The sequence below is a fragment of the Tupaia chinensis genome, unplaced genomic scaffold (assembly GCF_000334495.1).
Source record: "Tupaia chinensis unplaced genomic scaffold, TupChi_1.0 Scaffold000119_2, whole genome shotgun sequence".
NCBI classification, from domain to species: Eukaryota; Metazoa; Chordata; class Mammalia; order Scandentia; family Tupaiidae; genus Tupaia; species Tupaia belangeri.
The window spans coordinates 2,561,897-2,578,031 of NW_006159586.1; the positions used below are offsets into that span (position 1 = coordinate 2,561,897).

The window sequence follows — 16,135 nt, forward strand, 5'->3', positions numbered from 1 at the left end:
AGTAAAAAAAAAAAAAAAAAATGGGGGAGCCCAGGTCAAGGTTGGTTTTGGATGTAGGGTCAGAGGCGGTGCTTGATGACTTAGTGGAGACATTGTTCCTGCTGTTAGATGTGCAGAGGTGGTGTCCAGAGGATGGGACTGAGCTGGAAATTGACATTCCAAATCATCAGTGTATGGACGGTGTCTTAAGTCCAGAGAATGAAGAAGTTTAGAGAACGTCAAAGATGAATGAGCCTTAAGTTAAGAAGTTGGGGAGATAAGGAATTAACAAGGGAGACTGTTACCATGTGTTCCTCATGTGTTAACTTGTTTACTTGTCCTAACGACTCTAAAGAACGTGCCGTTGTTATTCCCATTTTATAAGGGAGGAAACTGAAGCACAGAGAGGTTAAATAAGCTTCCCAAGGTCACATAGCAAACATATGGCAAGACGGGTTGGAACAAGGCAGTCTGTCTCCAGCTGCCATACCTTAACTCTCCTATTGGCAGATTCTGTTGCTATTACAGGTGGGGAAACTTAGTCTTAGGGATGCAGTGACTTGCCCAATGTCGTGGAATAGGTGGCCAAGATGGTATACGAGCTCAGGAGTCTCTACTTCAAGAACTCACACTCCTACTCACTATGTTAAACTGTCTCTACAACTGGATCCATTTTTTTTTAAAAGTTAGGAGCAAAGGCCCTTTTCCTGCTCTCAAATCTCAGCCATGGCAGCCATCTCTCCCTCAATCACAGTCTTTCCTAGAGGGTCACTGTAGGTGGAGAATGAGCTGCCAGCCAGCCTGGGGCGCCACCTCCCCTTCCAGGTCCTCCTCTCCCAGTCAGTAAGCTCCTGTCCCCAGGATAAAGGAAGTGGTCAGAACTGCCCCTGTCCTTGAGAAGTCAGGTCTTCAGGCCAGCAGGGTTCTGGCTGAGATCTGTGAAGTGGTGAGAAAGACACATTGCCCCGTGGTCACAGGTTCCTTTAGGAAAACAGGAGGCATTGTAGAAGATACAGTGCTTACTCACCTGTGCTCACCTTACAGTGCAACAGAAGGCGAGCTCATGCACAAGAGAAAATGGTGCAATTGAGAAACTGTCTATATGGGACCAGCAGTTAGCGTAATGGCTATGTCACTGGACTCCCATGTAGTCAACCACGGTTCGTGTCCCGGACCTGGTGGCTTCAAACTCACTCCGGGCACATGTGCGTGCGTGCCCAAGATCTCAAGAGGAGAACGGAGGAGAAGGGATTGCGGTGTGGCCATCCCCCCCCGGGGGGTGATTTCTCGCTTTCTGTCTCTCTCTGTCTGTCTGGCGAGCGTATGCACCCTATAGCAAAAACCTCTTCAAAAGAAAAAAAGAAAGAAAGAAACTGTCCATACACGATGTGTGAGGCTGCCACCAACAGAACACACATACAATTCACAGTCAGCCTTGTCTTTCACATAAGAAAGTGTACGTTCTAAAATAGTGATAGAAAGGATAGGGTAATGGGACCAGCAGGTGGTTTAGTGGTTAAGAAGCTGGACTCCCATGTGATCAACCGTGGCTTGAGTCTCAGACCCGGAGGCTTGAAAATCACACCAGGTGCACATGTGCACAAAAATCCCAAGAGGAGAACAGAGGAGAAGAGATTTCAGCATAGCCATCCCCTCTGGGAGGTGATTTCTTGCTTTCCCTCTCTCTGTCTCTTTCAGGCAAGTACATGTGCCCTTTTATGCATGCATAATTTGACCTATTGGCAAAAAAAAAAAAAAAAGGTTTTAAGTGTAGGATAATAATGACATAAACCAACAACTCTGTCTTTAGTATCATTATCAAGTATTACATTCTGTGCATATTCTTGTGTGCTGTACTTTTCCACAATGTCCGCTCAGTAGTTTGTTTACTGCATCATCACCAAGAACACGTGCATAATGCTACCACATGACATTAAGATACCGGGCGGTAGGAATTATTCAGCTGCGTTATAACCTCATGAGACCACCATAGTGTATGTGATCCGCTGTCCAACCTAAACATCATTATGTCTGTAATGAACATGACAGTATTTACTAAATGTAATTATTTACATGTAGTTTAATAACATAAGTACTATATTATAATTATATATATATATGTGCATACACACACACACACACACACACACACACACATATCTCTTATAGAAAACTCTTCTGAGGCATTTGTGAATTTCAGGCTTGATTCTCCTGTACCCCTAAGAACAAGGACATTCTCTTACATAATCACATTACAGAAAATCACCAATTTTCCCAGTAATATTCTTTATAGAAAAAAAATATTCTGGCTCTGAGTTTGGTCAAATCTGAGATCACACAATGCATTTAGTAGCAGCCATTTTCCAGGCTCTTTGAATGAATGCTTATTTATGCCGTTTGCTGGTTCTGCCATGTTTGGGTGTGTGACCTGGGTAAATTATTTAACCACACTTTGCTTTAGTTTCTGCATTTGCCAAGTGCAGAAAATACAAGTCCCCAGGAAGCAAGGATGAGTAAATGGTAATAAATGTGATGGCTTTAGAATGTGCCTAGGTTTCAATGACATCTTTATATATATTCTGGCAATTAATTCTTTGGTTTTTTTTTAATTTTCAATTTCATTTATTTGTTATTATTATTTTTTTTTTTATTTTGGCCAGGGGTGGGGAGAAAGTGAGAAAGCAAGCTGCCAGGTCTGGGACTCAAACCATAGTTGGCCATGTGGGGGAGTCCAGTGCCTTAACCACCACGCCACCTGTGGCCCCAATTAATTCTTTGTTAAATAAACTGCAAGTAGCTCCTCACTTGTCCTTATTTGTTTATGATTTCTTTTGTCACATAGAAGTTTTAAATTTTGAGGGGACCAGCAGATAGCATAATAGCTATGTCACTGGACTCCCATGTAGTCAACCGCAGTTCAAGTCCCAGCCCCAGTGACTTAAACTTACGCTGGGTGCATGTGCGTGCGTGCCCAAGATCCTGAGAGGAGAATGGAGAAGGGATTATGGCGTGGCCATCCCCCCAGGGGGGTGATTTCTCACTTTCTGTCTCTGTCTCTCTCTTTCTGATGAGCGCACATGCCCCGTAGCAAAAACCTCTCAAAGAAATAAAGAAATAAAATAAAATAAATTTTTATATAGTTGAAAATTTGCATTATGGCTTTTAATCAACTTGTTTTTTTGTTTTTTTTTGTTTTGTTTTGTTTTGAGAGGTTTTTGCTATAGGGCACGTGCGCTTGCCAGACAGACAGAGGGAGACATAGAGACAGAAAGCGAGAAATCACCCCCCACACACAGGGGGGAGGGTCACGCAACAATCCCTTCTCCTCCATTCTCCTCTCAGGATCTTGGGCACACATGCACACGAGCCCAGCGTGAGTTTTAAGCCACCAAGTCTGGGACGCGAACCGCGGTTGACTATGTGGGAATCCAGCGACATAGCCATTGCGCTAACTGCTGGTTCCCTAATCAACTTGTTTTCTAGGGATAGTGTAAGGCAGACATCTACATCTTTTCCTCGATGGCTGGCCAGTTCCCAATACTGTATCTTTACCAATGAGTCTCTCCCTCCCCAAACACTTCCCTTACCTTACCAAGTTCCTGTTTGTACGTTCACTTATGGACATGGTCTTATTGGTGGATCTATTTTTCTATTCCTGTAATGATTTTGCATGCTGGTGGCCCTGTTTGTAGGGCCAGTCCCTAGGGGAACATTCAGCCTCCCCCATCTTGAACTTGATTCTTCTCCTCCTCTTCCTCTTCTTATGTTCAGAGTCTTGTGGGTCATCCTTCCTGAAGTCTGCTTATGAAATACTGCTCATCCTGGGATGCGAACAATTGACAACTTATTTTAATGATCTTTTTTATTGCAAAATGTTTAAAAGATACTGATAGCAGAGAATACTCAAATAAACATCTATTTTGAGTCCAGAATAAACATCTGTACTCACATGCTTATTAAATCTTAGTCCTGAGATGTATTTATTTCAGAATTTTTAATTAAATTATAAATTATAGCAAATTGCTCTGGTTGAGACCCTAAAACCACTTTTGTGAATTCGATGTCCATTATTCTCACATATAAAGCATCTTCAAAAAAGTTCATGGCAAATAAGTATTATTAAAAAATCTATGTATGCATTTCAAAAACTTTGCACCAGAATAAACTTGGATATTAATTCTATTTTTCACAAACTTTCCAAGTCTCCTCATAGATAAGACTTTCTCTTTCCTTTCTTTTTATGTTTAGTGACCTTTTCAGGTAAAACACCATCTTACGCTAGGAGAGGACTCGTGTGTTAATTAGGCCCAAAGCTGGAAGCCTGTTTTCCTTGAAGGACAAAAGTTCTCTGCAAGTGGAATTCAGACCCCAGCCAGGGTTGAGGGGGAGTGTTTGAGGAAGTGGGACTCTTCTCCATTCTAGAATCATCTCATACAGGCCAGAACAGGTCTAGAGACTTTCTAGGCAAAAGGTAAGAGAAGGCAAAGGGAGACAGGAGGCCGTATTCACAGCGAAAGAAGACAGCATGGAGTAGAATCCAGCAGAAACGGGATGTGGAATAGGGAAGGGAGAGCCTATGGAGGGCTTTTAGAACCTAGGAGGAAACACCCTGATGGCGAGATGGGATGGCCCCGGGGCTGCCACCTGGCTGGGATTTGAAGTGGGAGTCTCACAAGTCCCTAGGGTAGAGCTTCTATGGTAAGAGTGACAGTTCACACTAAATCCTCCTTGGGTGCCAGGAAGAGGGCACAACCGCCGTCTCTCTTCATTCCATTTTGCCTGGGGGCCCTGCCTGTGTCCAGCCTTGGCGGTCTCTGGAGTGGGTTTCATCATCATCACCATCGTCTTGGACTTCATCATGCTCTTTCTTGCTTACCTATGTGCAGATCACCCCCTTGGCTTGCCACTCACACACATTGTTCCATGCCCTTATACCCATTTCTTCATTTCTGCTCTACCACTCCACTAATGAGCCCCAAATGCGACCTGCCTCCCCCTAGGCCATTCGGCCTTCCCTAACTCAACTCCGATGAGGCTCTGCCCTAAAAGAAGTCTTCCATCCCTGCCTACAGAGGGGCTTGGTCTTCTCTAGGAAGGCTGGCTGCCCACTTCACTTCCCTCACAGCCCCTGTGAGAGCACACTCCCCCGTCTCAGCCTCTCCGCCTGCGCTTCTCCTTGCCTTGCTGCTATTTGAGGTGAGATGACACTCTTTGTGTGGGTCCCACAGGGAGGGCACTCCAGAAATGGCTTCTGGTTGGCAAATGTAATGTTAAGGATGACTTTTGACAAGTAGAGCAGTTGCATTGGAGCTTGGAACTGCTCCAAGTCTCTCAAGACAAGTATGGCTACGCAAGGACGTGCCCGAAGCCTTGGCATGCTCTCTGCATGCCAGTCAGAAGGAGCCATCTGTGTGCCCAGCCCCGCCTTGCCAGAGACCATGCTGAGCCCAGGAGGAGTTGTGCCCACCCACAGGCCTTCGGTCACGTGATTTCTCAGCAGTAGCATGCAGCTGGGGCAGAAGCATTTGGGCTGCCTTGAAGGGCAGAAGGCTTTTTCTGAGAAGTCATTCTAGAATGGGACAAGACGCATGCAGAGTTGTGTGCCTTGCTGTCCCCACCTTGTCAGTCAGGCTTCAAGCAGAAAAGGAGGTCGCACTCCAATCCCTCCAAAGCAGAGGGATTGTTTTTCAGAACCTTAAACATAGTACACACACACACACACACACACACACACACACACACACACACACATACATACACACACACATGCATTATGTACATGTTATTTTTAAATGTGTTGTATACATGTTGTACGTACGTATGTATCTGTTTATCTTACTTTTTGTTTTGAAATTATTTTAGACTTATAGCCAAAGTACAAAAATAGTACAGAGTGAATGTCTGTCACTCAACTTCCCCTAGTAGGAACATCTTACATAACCATTGTACAGTGATTAGAACTGAGAAATTGACATTGGGCAGAGAGATGTATTGGTATTTGATCAGAGAGGTTCTTGTCCTATTCTAAGATCCAAATACGCATCTCATCATCATGTCTCCTTGTTCTTCTCCAATCTGTGATACTTTTTTTGTCTTTTCTTTCACAACCTTGACAGTCTTGAAAAGTGCTGGTCATTAATTTTGTAGAAAGTTTATCAATTAGTGTCTCTTGTTTTCTCACGGTTATATTGAGAATGTGCATTTGGGGCAAGAACACTTCGAAGGTGACAGGCCCTTCTCAGTACGTCATATAAGGGAGCCTATGATGTTGGTAGGGTTCATTACTGGTGATATTAACTTTGCTCACTTGGTTAAGTGGTATCTGATGCATTTCTCATCCCACACTCCCTCATCCCTCAAAATTAATAAATATCATAGGGGAGCTGCTTTGAGACTACAGTTATATAAACAGAAGACATTTAATCCAGAGAATTGGTTGCGAGGTGATAAAAGAGATGAGCAGCCAAATAAACAACCCAGAGGTTAGCAACCACAGATCACTATTACCACCCTTGACCTGAAGAGATGGTGTTGCCAGAGCCAGGGGTCAAGGTCAAGAGCAGAAGCCAGCCTGGTAAGGGCTAGAGCCAGGAAACAGACATCTGGTTGGCAAACATCACCGCTAGAAATGCCACCTGAGGCAGAGAGACAGAGAGAGAAAGGAGAAACATCCTGGTTTCTCCCTGTTTCCTGTCTGGCCAAGCCCAGCCAGGAAGCAGCTGACACAGGAGCCTAGACTCAGTCAGCAGGGGTCAGCTCCTCCACTGCAGGTCAGGATGGAGCAGGTAGGGACACAAGTGGACCTGATACCTTTGACATTTTTCTCGATCTGTGCTGTCCAGTACAGGAGCCATTGGCTGTGGGTGCCTCTTAAGTTCTTGAGATTTGGCTTATCTAAACCAGGTGTGTTCTAAGTAGATTTTGGGAATTTAGGGTGGAAAAAAATCATGTAAAATATCTCATTAATACTTTTATATTGATTGATTTCAGTTTTGTCAGAGAGTGCACATACACACTGGAGAGACAGGAACAGAGAGGAAAACACTCCCCATGGAGCACAGCCACGTGTTTCTCAAGCTGCTGGGTCCTGGACTCAGACTGTGGTCAGCCTTGTGGGATCCAGCTGTCGTGACCACTTGGCCACAGAACTGACCCTATGTTGATTACTTATTAAACTGGGAATATCTTGGATTTTTTTTTTTAAGATTATATTTTCTTTTAGGTTTTCTTTTGTTGTTTACCATAGGGCATGTGCTGTTTGCCAGAGTGACAGAGAAAAAGATGTTGCATGAAGTAAAATATATGTTTTCATTTAATTTTGCTTTTTTAAAGAATTATTTATTTAATTTTATTTTTTATTATTATTATTTTAATTTGATGAGAGAGAGAGAGGGAAAGCAAGAAAACAAGCCACTAGGTCTAGAACTTGAACCACAGTCAGCCAGGTAGAAGTCCAATACCATAACCACCACACCACCTGCCAGCCCCCTTGCCTTTTTTTTTAATCTGGCTACTAGATGGGGCCAGCAGGTGGTGTGGTAGTTAAAGTGCTGGACTCCCACATGATCAACCCCAGTCTGAATCCCAGACCCGGCAACTTGAAACTCACATGGGGTTTATGTGCATACATGTCTGAAATCCCAGAGGGAAATGGAGAAGCAATTGCAGTGTGGCCATCCCCCCTAAGGGGGGATTTCTCACTTTCCCCCTCTCGGTCTCTCTGCCATGTGCCATAGAGCAAAAATCTATTAAGCACAAAAGAAATCAGGCTACTAGAAAATTTAACATGGCGCCCGTGGCTCATATTTGCAACTCTTATTTCATGATTTCAGGTGGACGGTGCTGCTCTGGTGTATACGTGCACCTGGCTGCTGTCATCAGCACTGTAACTATGTACGTCTCATGAACCGAGGGGGTGCCCTGACCCACTGACGGGAGGGCATGTCCAGCCAGGGTTTTAGAAAACCAGGACTGCACTGGTCTGAGGCTATGCACACTCACTCACAGTTGTGAACAGGTGTGTCAAACAAGCAGACTCGGCTCCCTGTGCTTTTCATGTATCACACAGAGTGTAAGTTAGGGTCAAAGTTGAAGAACTTACCCCAAGAGAGTAATGGACATTGAACACAATAATAAAAATGCCGCCCTGTAGCTTGATAGCTCTGGACACACAGTGTGTTCGTAACTTTTATGGTCCTCCATATCCACCTTGCAGAATTGCCCGGCACTCCTGTCCCCTTACAGATGATCAACAAAGCCTGAGAGATCGCATGGATTTAAGTGGCTCTCAAACTACAGTTGCATCTCTTGGGTAGTTTGTCAAAATGCTGATCTTGGGGAACCAGCAGTTAGCATAATGGCTATATTGCTGGACTCCCATGTAGTTGACCGCAGTTCGGGTCCCGGACCCGGTGGCTTAAAACTCACGCCGGGCGCATGTGCGTGCGTGCCCAAGATCCCAAGAGGAGAATGGAGGAGAAGGGATTGCAGAGTGACCATCCCCCCTGGGGGGTGATTTCTCGCTTTCTGTCTCTATGTCTCTCTCTGTCTGTCTGGTGAGCGCACGCGCCCTATAGTGAAAACCTCTCCAAAAAAAAAAAAAAATGCTGATCTTCGGGCCCCAGCTTCCCAGAGTCTGATTCAGTGAGTAGAGGATGTGGCCAGGAACCTCCATATGGGGGACTCTGGGGACTCTCACACAGGTGATTGTCACATCACACTTGGGTATACAGCAGTCCCCTGAGCTGTCAGGGTGAGAGTTGGAACTGGGCTCAAGCTGAGTTTCTGATAGCAGTTGCCTTTAGGACCGGGTATATAGGTGGAACCACATAGCCATGTCTCACCTCCAGCTCTGGCCACACCCCTGATGCAGCAGAGAACCAGTGTGGCTGAAGCCAGGTCAGATGGTCAAACATCTGAAACTCGGAATAAGCCGGTGTCATGTCTAGCTGACTTTGGAACGTGGCTGGATCTAGATCATGATGACAGGAAATGAGGTTGCCTTCCCCAAGAATCCACTAAAGGGTCGCTCTGTGAGGAGTGTGGAGACGCCAGCTGGGACCTGGTGGAGGGAAGGCTTTACCATTGGAAGTGGCTGGAGAGGAATATGTGGGGGGGGGGGGGGGGAGGGAAGGGAAAAGCGTGTCTGCCTGCCTCACTGACCACTCACTCCCTTCTACCCCACAGTGGACAGCGGACTGCAGCGAGCAGCTGGATCGCAGCTATTCCTTCTCCCGAGGGCGAGGACCCCCGCAGCAGGTAGGGAACCTCTCTGTGCTTTATCCGGGGGTGTCATGTGTCTTATTTGCTTGCCTTCCTGGGCTGGCCCATGATGGCTCCCCAAGAGGTGGTGACACGTGGAGAGAGCAGAGGATGGGATGGGGGTGGGGGAAGTTGCTGTCTGTTCTTCTGAAAACCCTCCTGTAATTCCCAGCCCTTGGGAAGCGTCCCTTCCTCCTAATGCGTCAGTTCATAAAATTTCTCTCAGTAGTAGCATTACTTGTGATAACAAATATCTAGAAGCAACCTTAATGTCTGCTGAAAGGAGACTGAAGAACTAGTCCATGATCCATCCTACAGTGGAATCTTACACGGTAATCAGATGACCAAACTGGAGGTTCATGCATTGGCATAGATGGCCCTGTAAGCAATGGGATTCACAGGATATTGTGGGGTGCTTTAGAGGCTTTTGCTCCAGTTCTGCAGAGGGCCTGGGATGGGCAGTTGGTGGAAGCTGAGAGAGCTGTCTACCTCTCTTTGGCCAACCATTTCTCCTGGGACTATTGCTGCAGCTTCTCTACCCACTACTTAGTTTCTTATCTGGGATCCTGGTCGGGAGAGGGGTGGGCTCCCATGTGGGATGTGTGGCCTGGGGGAAAGGCTGCTCTTTGGAAGCCATTCTGGTGACCCCTGAAACCCTCCATTTGACCATCTGACTTGGCTTCAGTCACACTGGCTCTGGTTGTCCAGCTGATACCTCCTCCCAGCCTCTGGGAGACCACGGAATTAGAGGCTAGGGAAAATATTTATCCCCAAGCCCCAGTCTAGCCGCAGACTATGCCTGTCCAGAAAGAAGAGGGTGCCTCTGATCTGCTGCTGCTGTCAAAGCCACACCTGGGCTCACTTGCTGGGGTCCAGTTTTAGTTTCATTGCTGATTAAGCCAGCCCTTCTCCACTCTGTCCTGAGGGAAGGTGCTCAGTGGCCACAGTTCTGGATTGTTCTTAGGCTGCAGGGCTTTGCTCTTTGGTGGTGCAGGGGGACTCCTGCCCTGGATGGTTCTCTCACATGACTGGATCAGTCTGTTTGTGTGATGGTTTCTTAAGTATGAGACCATAGTAAGAGCTCTGAGTGGGGAAGGGGACAGGAGACCTGGGCTCTCGTTTTTGCTCTGCCACAAAATTGGTGACATATCCTTCTTCAGTCTCAACTTCCCCTTATGAAAACCAATCCTAGCATCCACATGCCATTTGCAGATGAGGAAACTGAGGCTAGAGATATAATGGCTCCACTACACTGGACTTGAACCCAGGTCTCTCATCTGCCCCTTCTCCCCATATAGCACTTTTACCTTGTCCTGCTGCAGTAGGTGTCCTAGAGAGGCCTTTGTCCCAGCCACCTGGTTGGCCAGGAGTTGTTCTGGGTTTCTGATAGGAAGATTCCCTTTACTCTACACAGCCATAGTAGACTTAGAGACAGAGACCCAGGAAGGGTCGAAGGCCCTGGATGGGGGACGTAAGAGTCTGTTCAACAAGAGCTCCCTGTTATTCAGCCAGTAGGCATCTGTTTCTGGAAGATTGCAGTGTAGGATCCTTTTTCCTCTCTCCTTTATCATCTTTTCTGGGCCCCTCACCCTACCCTTTTCTTTGGTCCCATCACTTCTGACAGGGTCCCAAGGGGCTTAGAAGAGGTCCTCCTTCCATGTGGCCCTCATCTTCCTCCCCTACCCTGCAGGAGGAGTCGGGGTGGGAGTTGGTCAGACAGTGCATGCCACTGGACCCAGGAGCCCAGCCTCAGTGGAGCACGCTGATCCAGTCCTTCCTTGTGCTGAAAAGCTCTCTGTGGAGATTTATGGACCTTGCCCTGGACAGGGGTCCTGGTGCAGGTGCCATTTGGCCCTGGGAGTTCGAAGACAGGGTGCTAGCTTGGTCTGGGAATGTCAGAGACATTACTATGTGATCATGGAAAAGGCACGTCATCTCTCTGCAGCTGTAAAATGGAGAGGTAAGCTGTACTTGAAGTCATGAAAAGGTTTTGATAAAAATACAGACCTAGGGGCCAGTCCGTGCATGGTAGTTAAGGGAGCTGGATCTCATATGGCCGAAAGTGGTTTGAGTCCTGGACCCTGTGGCTTGGAAAAGACAAACAAACAAATAGCAACAACTACAAAACAAACAAACAAACAGCAACAACAAAACCCAAAACAAAACAAAACACATGCTAGGCCATATGAGTGCATGCCCAAAATCCTCAAAGGAAGAAAAATGGAGGAGAAGGAATTACTTGGTGACTATGTTCCGTGGGGTGGGCTTTGTCACTTTTTATTTCTGTCTTTTTCTAGCAAGTGCACACACCCTCTGGCAATTTTTGTTTTTTTTTTTTTAATGCAGGCCTAGTCTTCTGCCTCTGGGAAAATGGAATAGATGTTCTTTTCTATATTTCTGCTGCTAAGTACAACTACAGCCCTAGACATTATGCATAAAACAAACATAGGAAAGCTTTGAAAGATGGGGGGAAGGAGGCAGAGCAGCTAGGGTCCTCAGGCCTAAGGAATGACATGGTGGTGAATGCATTTTCATTTTATCTCCTGTATCTCAGACTTGGCTCCAAAGAAGTGGATACCCAGAAATGCCAAGTGATACAGACAAAAAAAGCACCAGTTAAAACCTGCGCTCTCCAGGCCAAGGACCAGGAAAAGAACATCCTCGGATGATAGAAAGCTATCTTAGCCAGGGCCAGCAGGTGGCATGGTGATTAACAGTGCTGGACTCCCACACAGCCAACCATGGTTCAGGTCCCAGACCTAGTGGCTTCCTTTCTCACTTTCCTTCTCTCTCTCTCTGGTCAAATTTGAAAATAATAATAATAAATAAATAAAGTTAAAATAAAAGACCTCTTTAAAAAAAGAAAAGAAAAGAAAACTCTTAGCCAAAACTGTTCTACTGCACTGTAGACCCAAACCCACCCTCCCAGCAAAGCCAGACTGGAAGGAGGCTCCCTAACCCCGACCAAGGCACTGTGACGAAGGCCTGGGGGGGAATCAGTTGCTGTGACACAGTAATGCAGTACCCTGGAGTGCTGGAAGCCACATGGCCTAGCATGGGTTTGGATCCCTGTATAGACCCGAAGACACCCTGGGCACATGCAAGCATGTCTAGGAACCCGAGGAAACTGCAGGCTGAGGTTCCTCAGAGTGACAAGACTGTCGAGGGTGCTTCTCTCTTTTTTTGTCATAAGCAGACTCATACACTCTTTATCATTTAAAATTTTAAAGAAAGTAAAAAATAAATAAACAAAGGCCAAGTAGGAAGCTGCGACTTTCATTCCTACCAGATGGTAAGAAGGCTCCTTCCCCACACCTCTTGTTACTTTTGAGACTACGAGGACCTGGAGCTGCACCCCCACTTGGCAATATTGAGGTATCCCCATGTAGGTGGAGTCGGGAGAGCCTGACAGGGTAAGGAGGCCAACTGCAGTGCCTGTGGGGACCTCATGGGGTCTGCAGGTCCACACACAGTGGCAGTAAGCGCCCCTTGGGGCATCCAGGGTAGTCAAGTAAGAAACCCAGACTTTCACTTCCACCTAGCAGTTGTAACTGTGCCCCGCCCCTCTCCCCTGCCAGAGTGAGATCACAAAAGCCAGTTAAAACAAGATTTGGGGGCCAGCAGGTGGCATGGTGGCTAAGGCTCTGGATTCCCACATTCGAGTCCCAGACCTAGAAGCTTGAAAAATCACACCAGACACATGTACGTGCGTGCCCAAAATGCCAGGAGGAGAATGAAGGAGAAGGGATTTTGGCATGGCCATCTCCCCAGGGGATGATTTCTCACTTTTCCTGTCTCTACCTCTCTCTGTCTTTCTTCAGCGACCACACGCATCCTATGGCAAAACCCTTAAAAATAATAATAATAATAAAACAAAACAGAAGACTTGAATAAGACTCTGTCTCATAATGTAAGGTAGACAAGGCTGAATTTCAATTAAAAAAAAAATCACTTGTCATACCAAGAACCGAACCTGGAAGATTTCACACTGAATGAAAAAGCCGTCAATAGATGTCAGCCCTGAGGTGCTATACTGGACTCCATCAAAATCAAAATTTTGCTCTGGAAAAGAGGATGAAGAGACAAGTTACAGAAAGGAATAAAATACTTGCAGAACACACTAACAGAGGTCTGGTATCTAGAACATAAAAATAACACAAATTTCATCATTAAAAAACAGTCCTAGGGATAAGCAGATGGCATAATGGTTGCATCATTGGACTCCCACATAGTTAACCGCTGTTTCAGCCCCAGACCTGGTGGCTTAAAACTCATGCCGGTGCATGTGTGTACATGCCCAAAATCCTGAGAGGAGAATGAAAGAGATGGGATTGCGCTATGGCCATTCCCCCCACCCCCCAGGGAGGAGGGATGATTTCTTGGTTTCTGCCTCTCTCTCTCTCCAGCGAGCACTCACACCCTGTAGCAAAAATATCTCTAAAAATAAAACTAAAAGTCCAATTTGGGCCAATAGGTGGTGTGGTGGTTAAGGTGATGGACTCCCACATGGCCAACCATCTCGGATTCAGCAGCTTGATAATCATGCCAGGCATGTGTGTGTGTGCATGCCTAAAATCCCAAGAGGAGAATGGAAGAGGAGGGATCGCAGCATGGCTATCTCCCTTGGGAGTGGGGTGGGGTTTCTCAATTTTCCTCCCTCCCAAGTGCATGTGCTGTATGACAAAAACCCTAAAAACAAACAAAAACACACAGTCTAACTAGAAAATAGACAAAATACACAAGATGAGACATTTTTCAACGAGGGGGATATGCAGAAGGCAAACACGCCGATAAGATGTCAGCATTGTTATCCATTAGGGAAACACAAATTAAAACCAGAATGAGTTATCACTACACTCCTATCAGAATGGCTAGAATAAAATTTTAAACTGTGACAGCAAATGCTGGTGAAAATGCAGGGAAACTGGATCACTGGTACAGGGCTGTTGGGATCGAAAAATGGTAAAGCCATCCTGGAAAACAGTTTGGTGGTTTCTTAATAACAAAAAAAAAAAAAATTAAACCTGCAAGTGCCATATGATTCAGCAACTGCACTCCTGGGTGTTTATCCCAGAGAATGAAAACTTATGTTCACACAAAAACGTGTGCTCAGATGTTTACTGGAGCTTTACTCTCAATAGCCAAAAGCTGGAAATGACACAGACATAGTTTCATGAGTGACTATTTCAACACCCCATGGCACTCAGCAATGGAAAGGAAAGTACTGTTAACAATAATCAGGATATACTTCCAGAGAATTATGCTGAACGATAAAAAAGAAGTCAATCCTCAAAAGTTGCATATACTGATTCTGTTTATATACCATTCTTGAAATGACTAAGTTATAGAAATGGGGGATGGGGGAACTAGCAGTTGGTGTAATGGCTGTGTTGTTGGATTCCTATGTGGTCGACCACCATTCAAGTCCCAGACCTGGTGGCTTAAACTCATGCCGGGCGCATGTGCGTGCGTGCCCTCCTGAGAGGAGAGTGAAGGAGAAGGGATTGCGGCGTGGCCATCCTCCCTGGGAGGTGATTTCTCCTTTCTGTCTCTCTGCCGCCCAGAGAAAAAAAACCTCCAAAAAAAAAAAAAAAAAAAAAAAAAAAAAAAAAAGAAGAAGAAGAAGAAGAAGAAAAAAAGGAAGAAATAGGGAATGAGTTAGTGCCCACCAGGGACTAGGGAAGGGGTAGGGGGTAGACATGGCTGTAAAAGGGCAACAGGGGGCCAGCAGATGGCATAGTGGTTAAGGTGCTGGACTCCCATATAGCCGACCATGGTTTGAGCTCTGGACCCAGTGGCTTGAAAATCATTCTGAGCAGTGCATGCATCCCCCAAATCCCAAGAGAATAGAAGGAGTTGTGTCATGGCTATTCCCCCTAGGGGTGATTTCTCACTTCCCCTTTCTCTGTCTCTCTCCACTGAGCACTCATGCCCTATGGCAAAAACCCTTAAAGGGGTGGGGGAGGTAGGGAGCAACAGGAAGGCCTGTGGACATGGAAGTGGTCTGTACCTTCACTGCATCGTGTGGATACCCTGGGTAAGATAGTGAATTATACTTTTACAGTTGTCCCCATGGGGAGAAACTGGGTAGAAGGGACAGGAAGTCTTTCTGCATTATTTCTTGCAACTACATGTGACTCTAGTCACCTAAAAATAAAAAGATACAATTTTTAAAAGCTACTTGGAAATTCCATGCAGAAACCAAAAAGGAGTAGAACTGCTTGGTAGGATGCGAGGAGGGGTCTCATGCTTCTCCCCACATGGCAGAAAAAGGGATTGCGGCATACCCACCTCATGGCAGGACTTCTTCATCACCCCCTGGACCAGTTCACCTCTCACCCATTTCCTGCCCTGATCTTCTGTGGCTCTTGTGTCTGGCACTGGTGGGAAGGGCCAGATCCTTGGGGACAGGAGTTCAGAGGATGGATGATGGTGTTGAATGTAGCCTCCACTTCCCCATCTGCTGGGAGCCTTTCTCTGGAGAGGAGCTGGGGACAATCTAGTGGGTTTTGATTATCCCAGAAGATGCTAGGTGGAGATGAGGCAGAGGCAGCCTCTAGCATGGCCCAGTCCAGGACAGGTTCAAACAATATGGCTCATTTCAGACCTAAAGCACAATCGTAATTAGCTGAGAGACTGTGGGCACAATGGGCTGACCGAGAAGTGCACTTGGCCACACATTTCAGTCACCGTCCGGCCTCTCCCTAGCCTTCATGTCTGAATTTGAAGAAAAGGGGATGCAGGGGGAGAGACAGGATGGACAGACACAGAAGTCTCAGCTCTCCTGCTCCTGCACTCAGCTCTGGTGTCACCCAGAAAGCTGTCTTCACTGTCGTTGCTGTGCCATGCTTCTTCCTCCAAGGCCTCTCTGTTACAGAGGTGGGGGTCCAGCTCA

The 16,135-nt window shown here is 46.3% G+C and overlaps 1 protein-coding gene across 5 annotated transcripts in view; it reads left to right on the forward strand.

The window, feature by feature from the left end:
* CTIF (cap binding complex dependent translation initiation factor) overlaps positions 1-16,135 on the forward strand; it is a 340,395-nt gene that overhangs the window by 107,055 nt on the left and 217,205 nt on the right. For all 5 annotated transcript variants that reach the window (XM_014586243.2, XM_014586244.2, XM_014586245.2 and 2 more), the window contains one exon: positions 9,166-9,237. In XM_014586243.2, the coding sequence (XP_014441729.1) occupies positions 9,166-9,237 (72 nt within the window). The remainder of the gene's footprint in view (positions 1-9,165; positions 9,238-16,135) is intronic.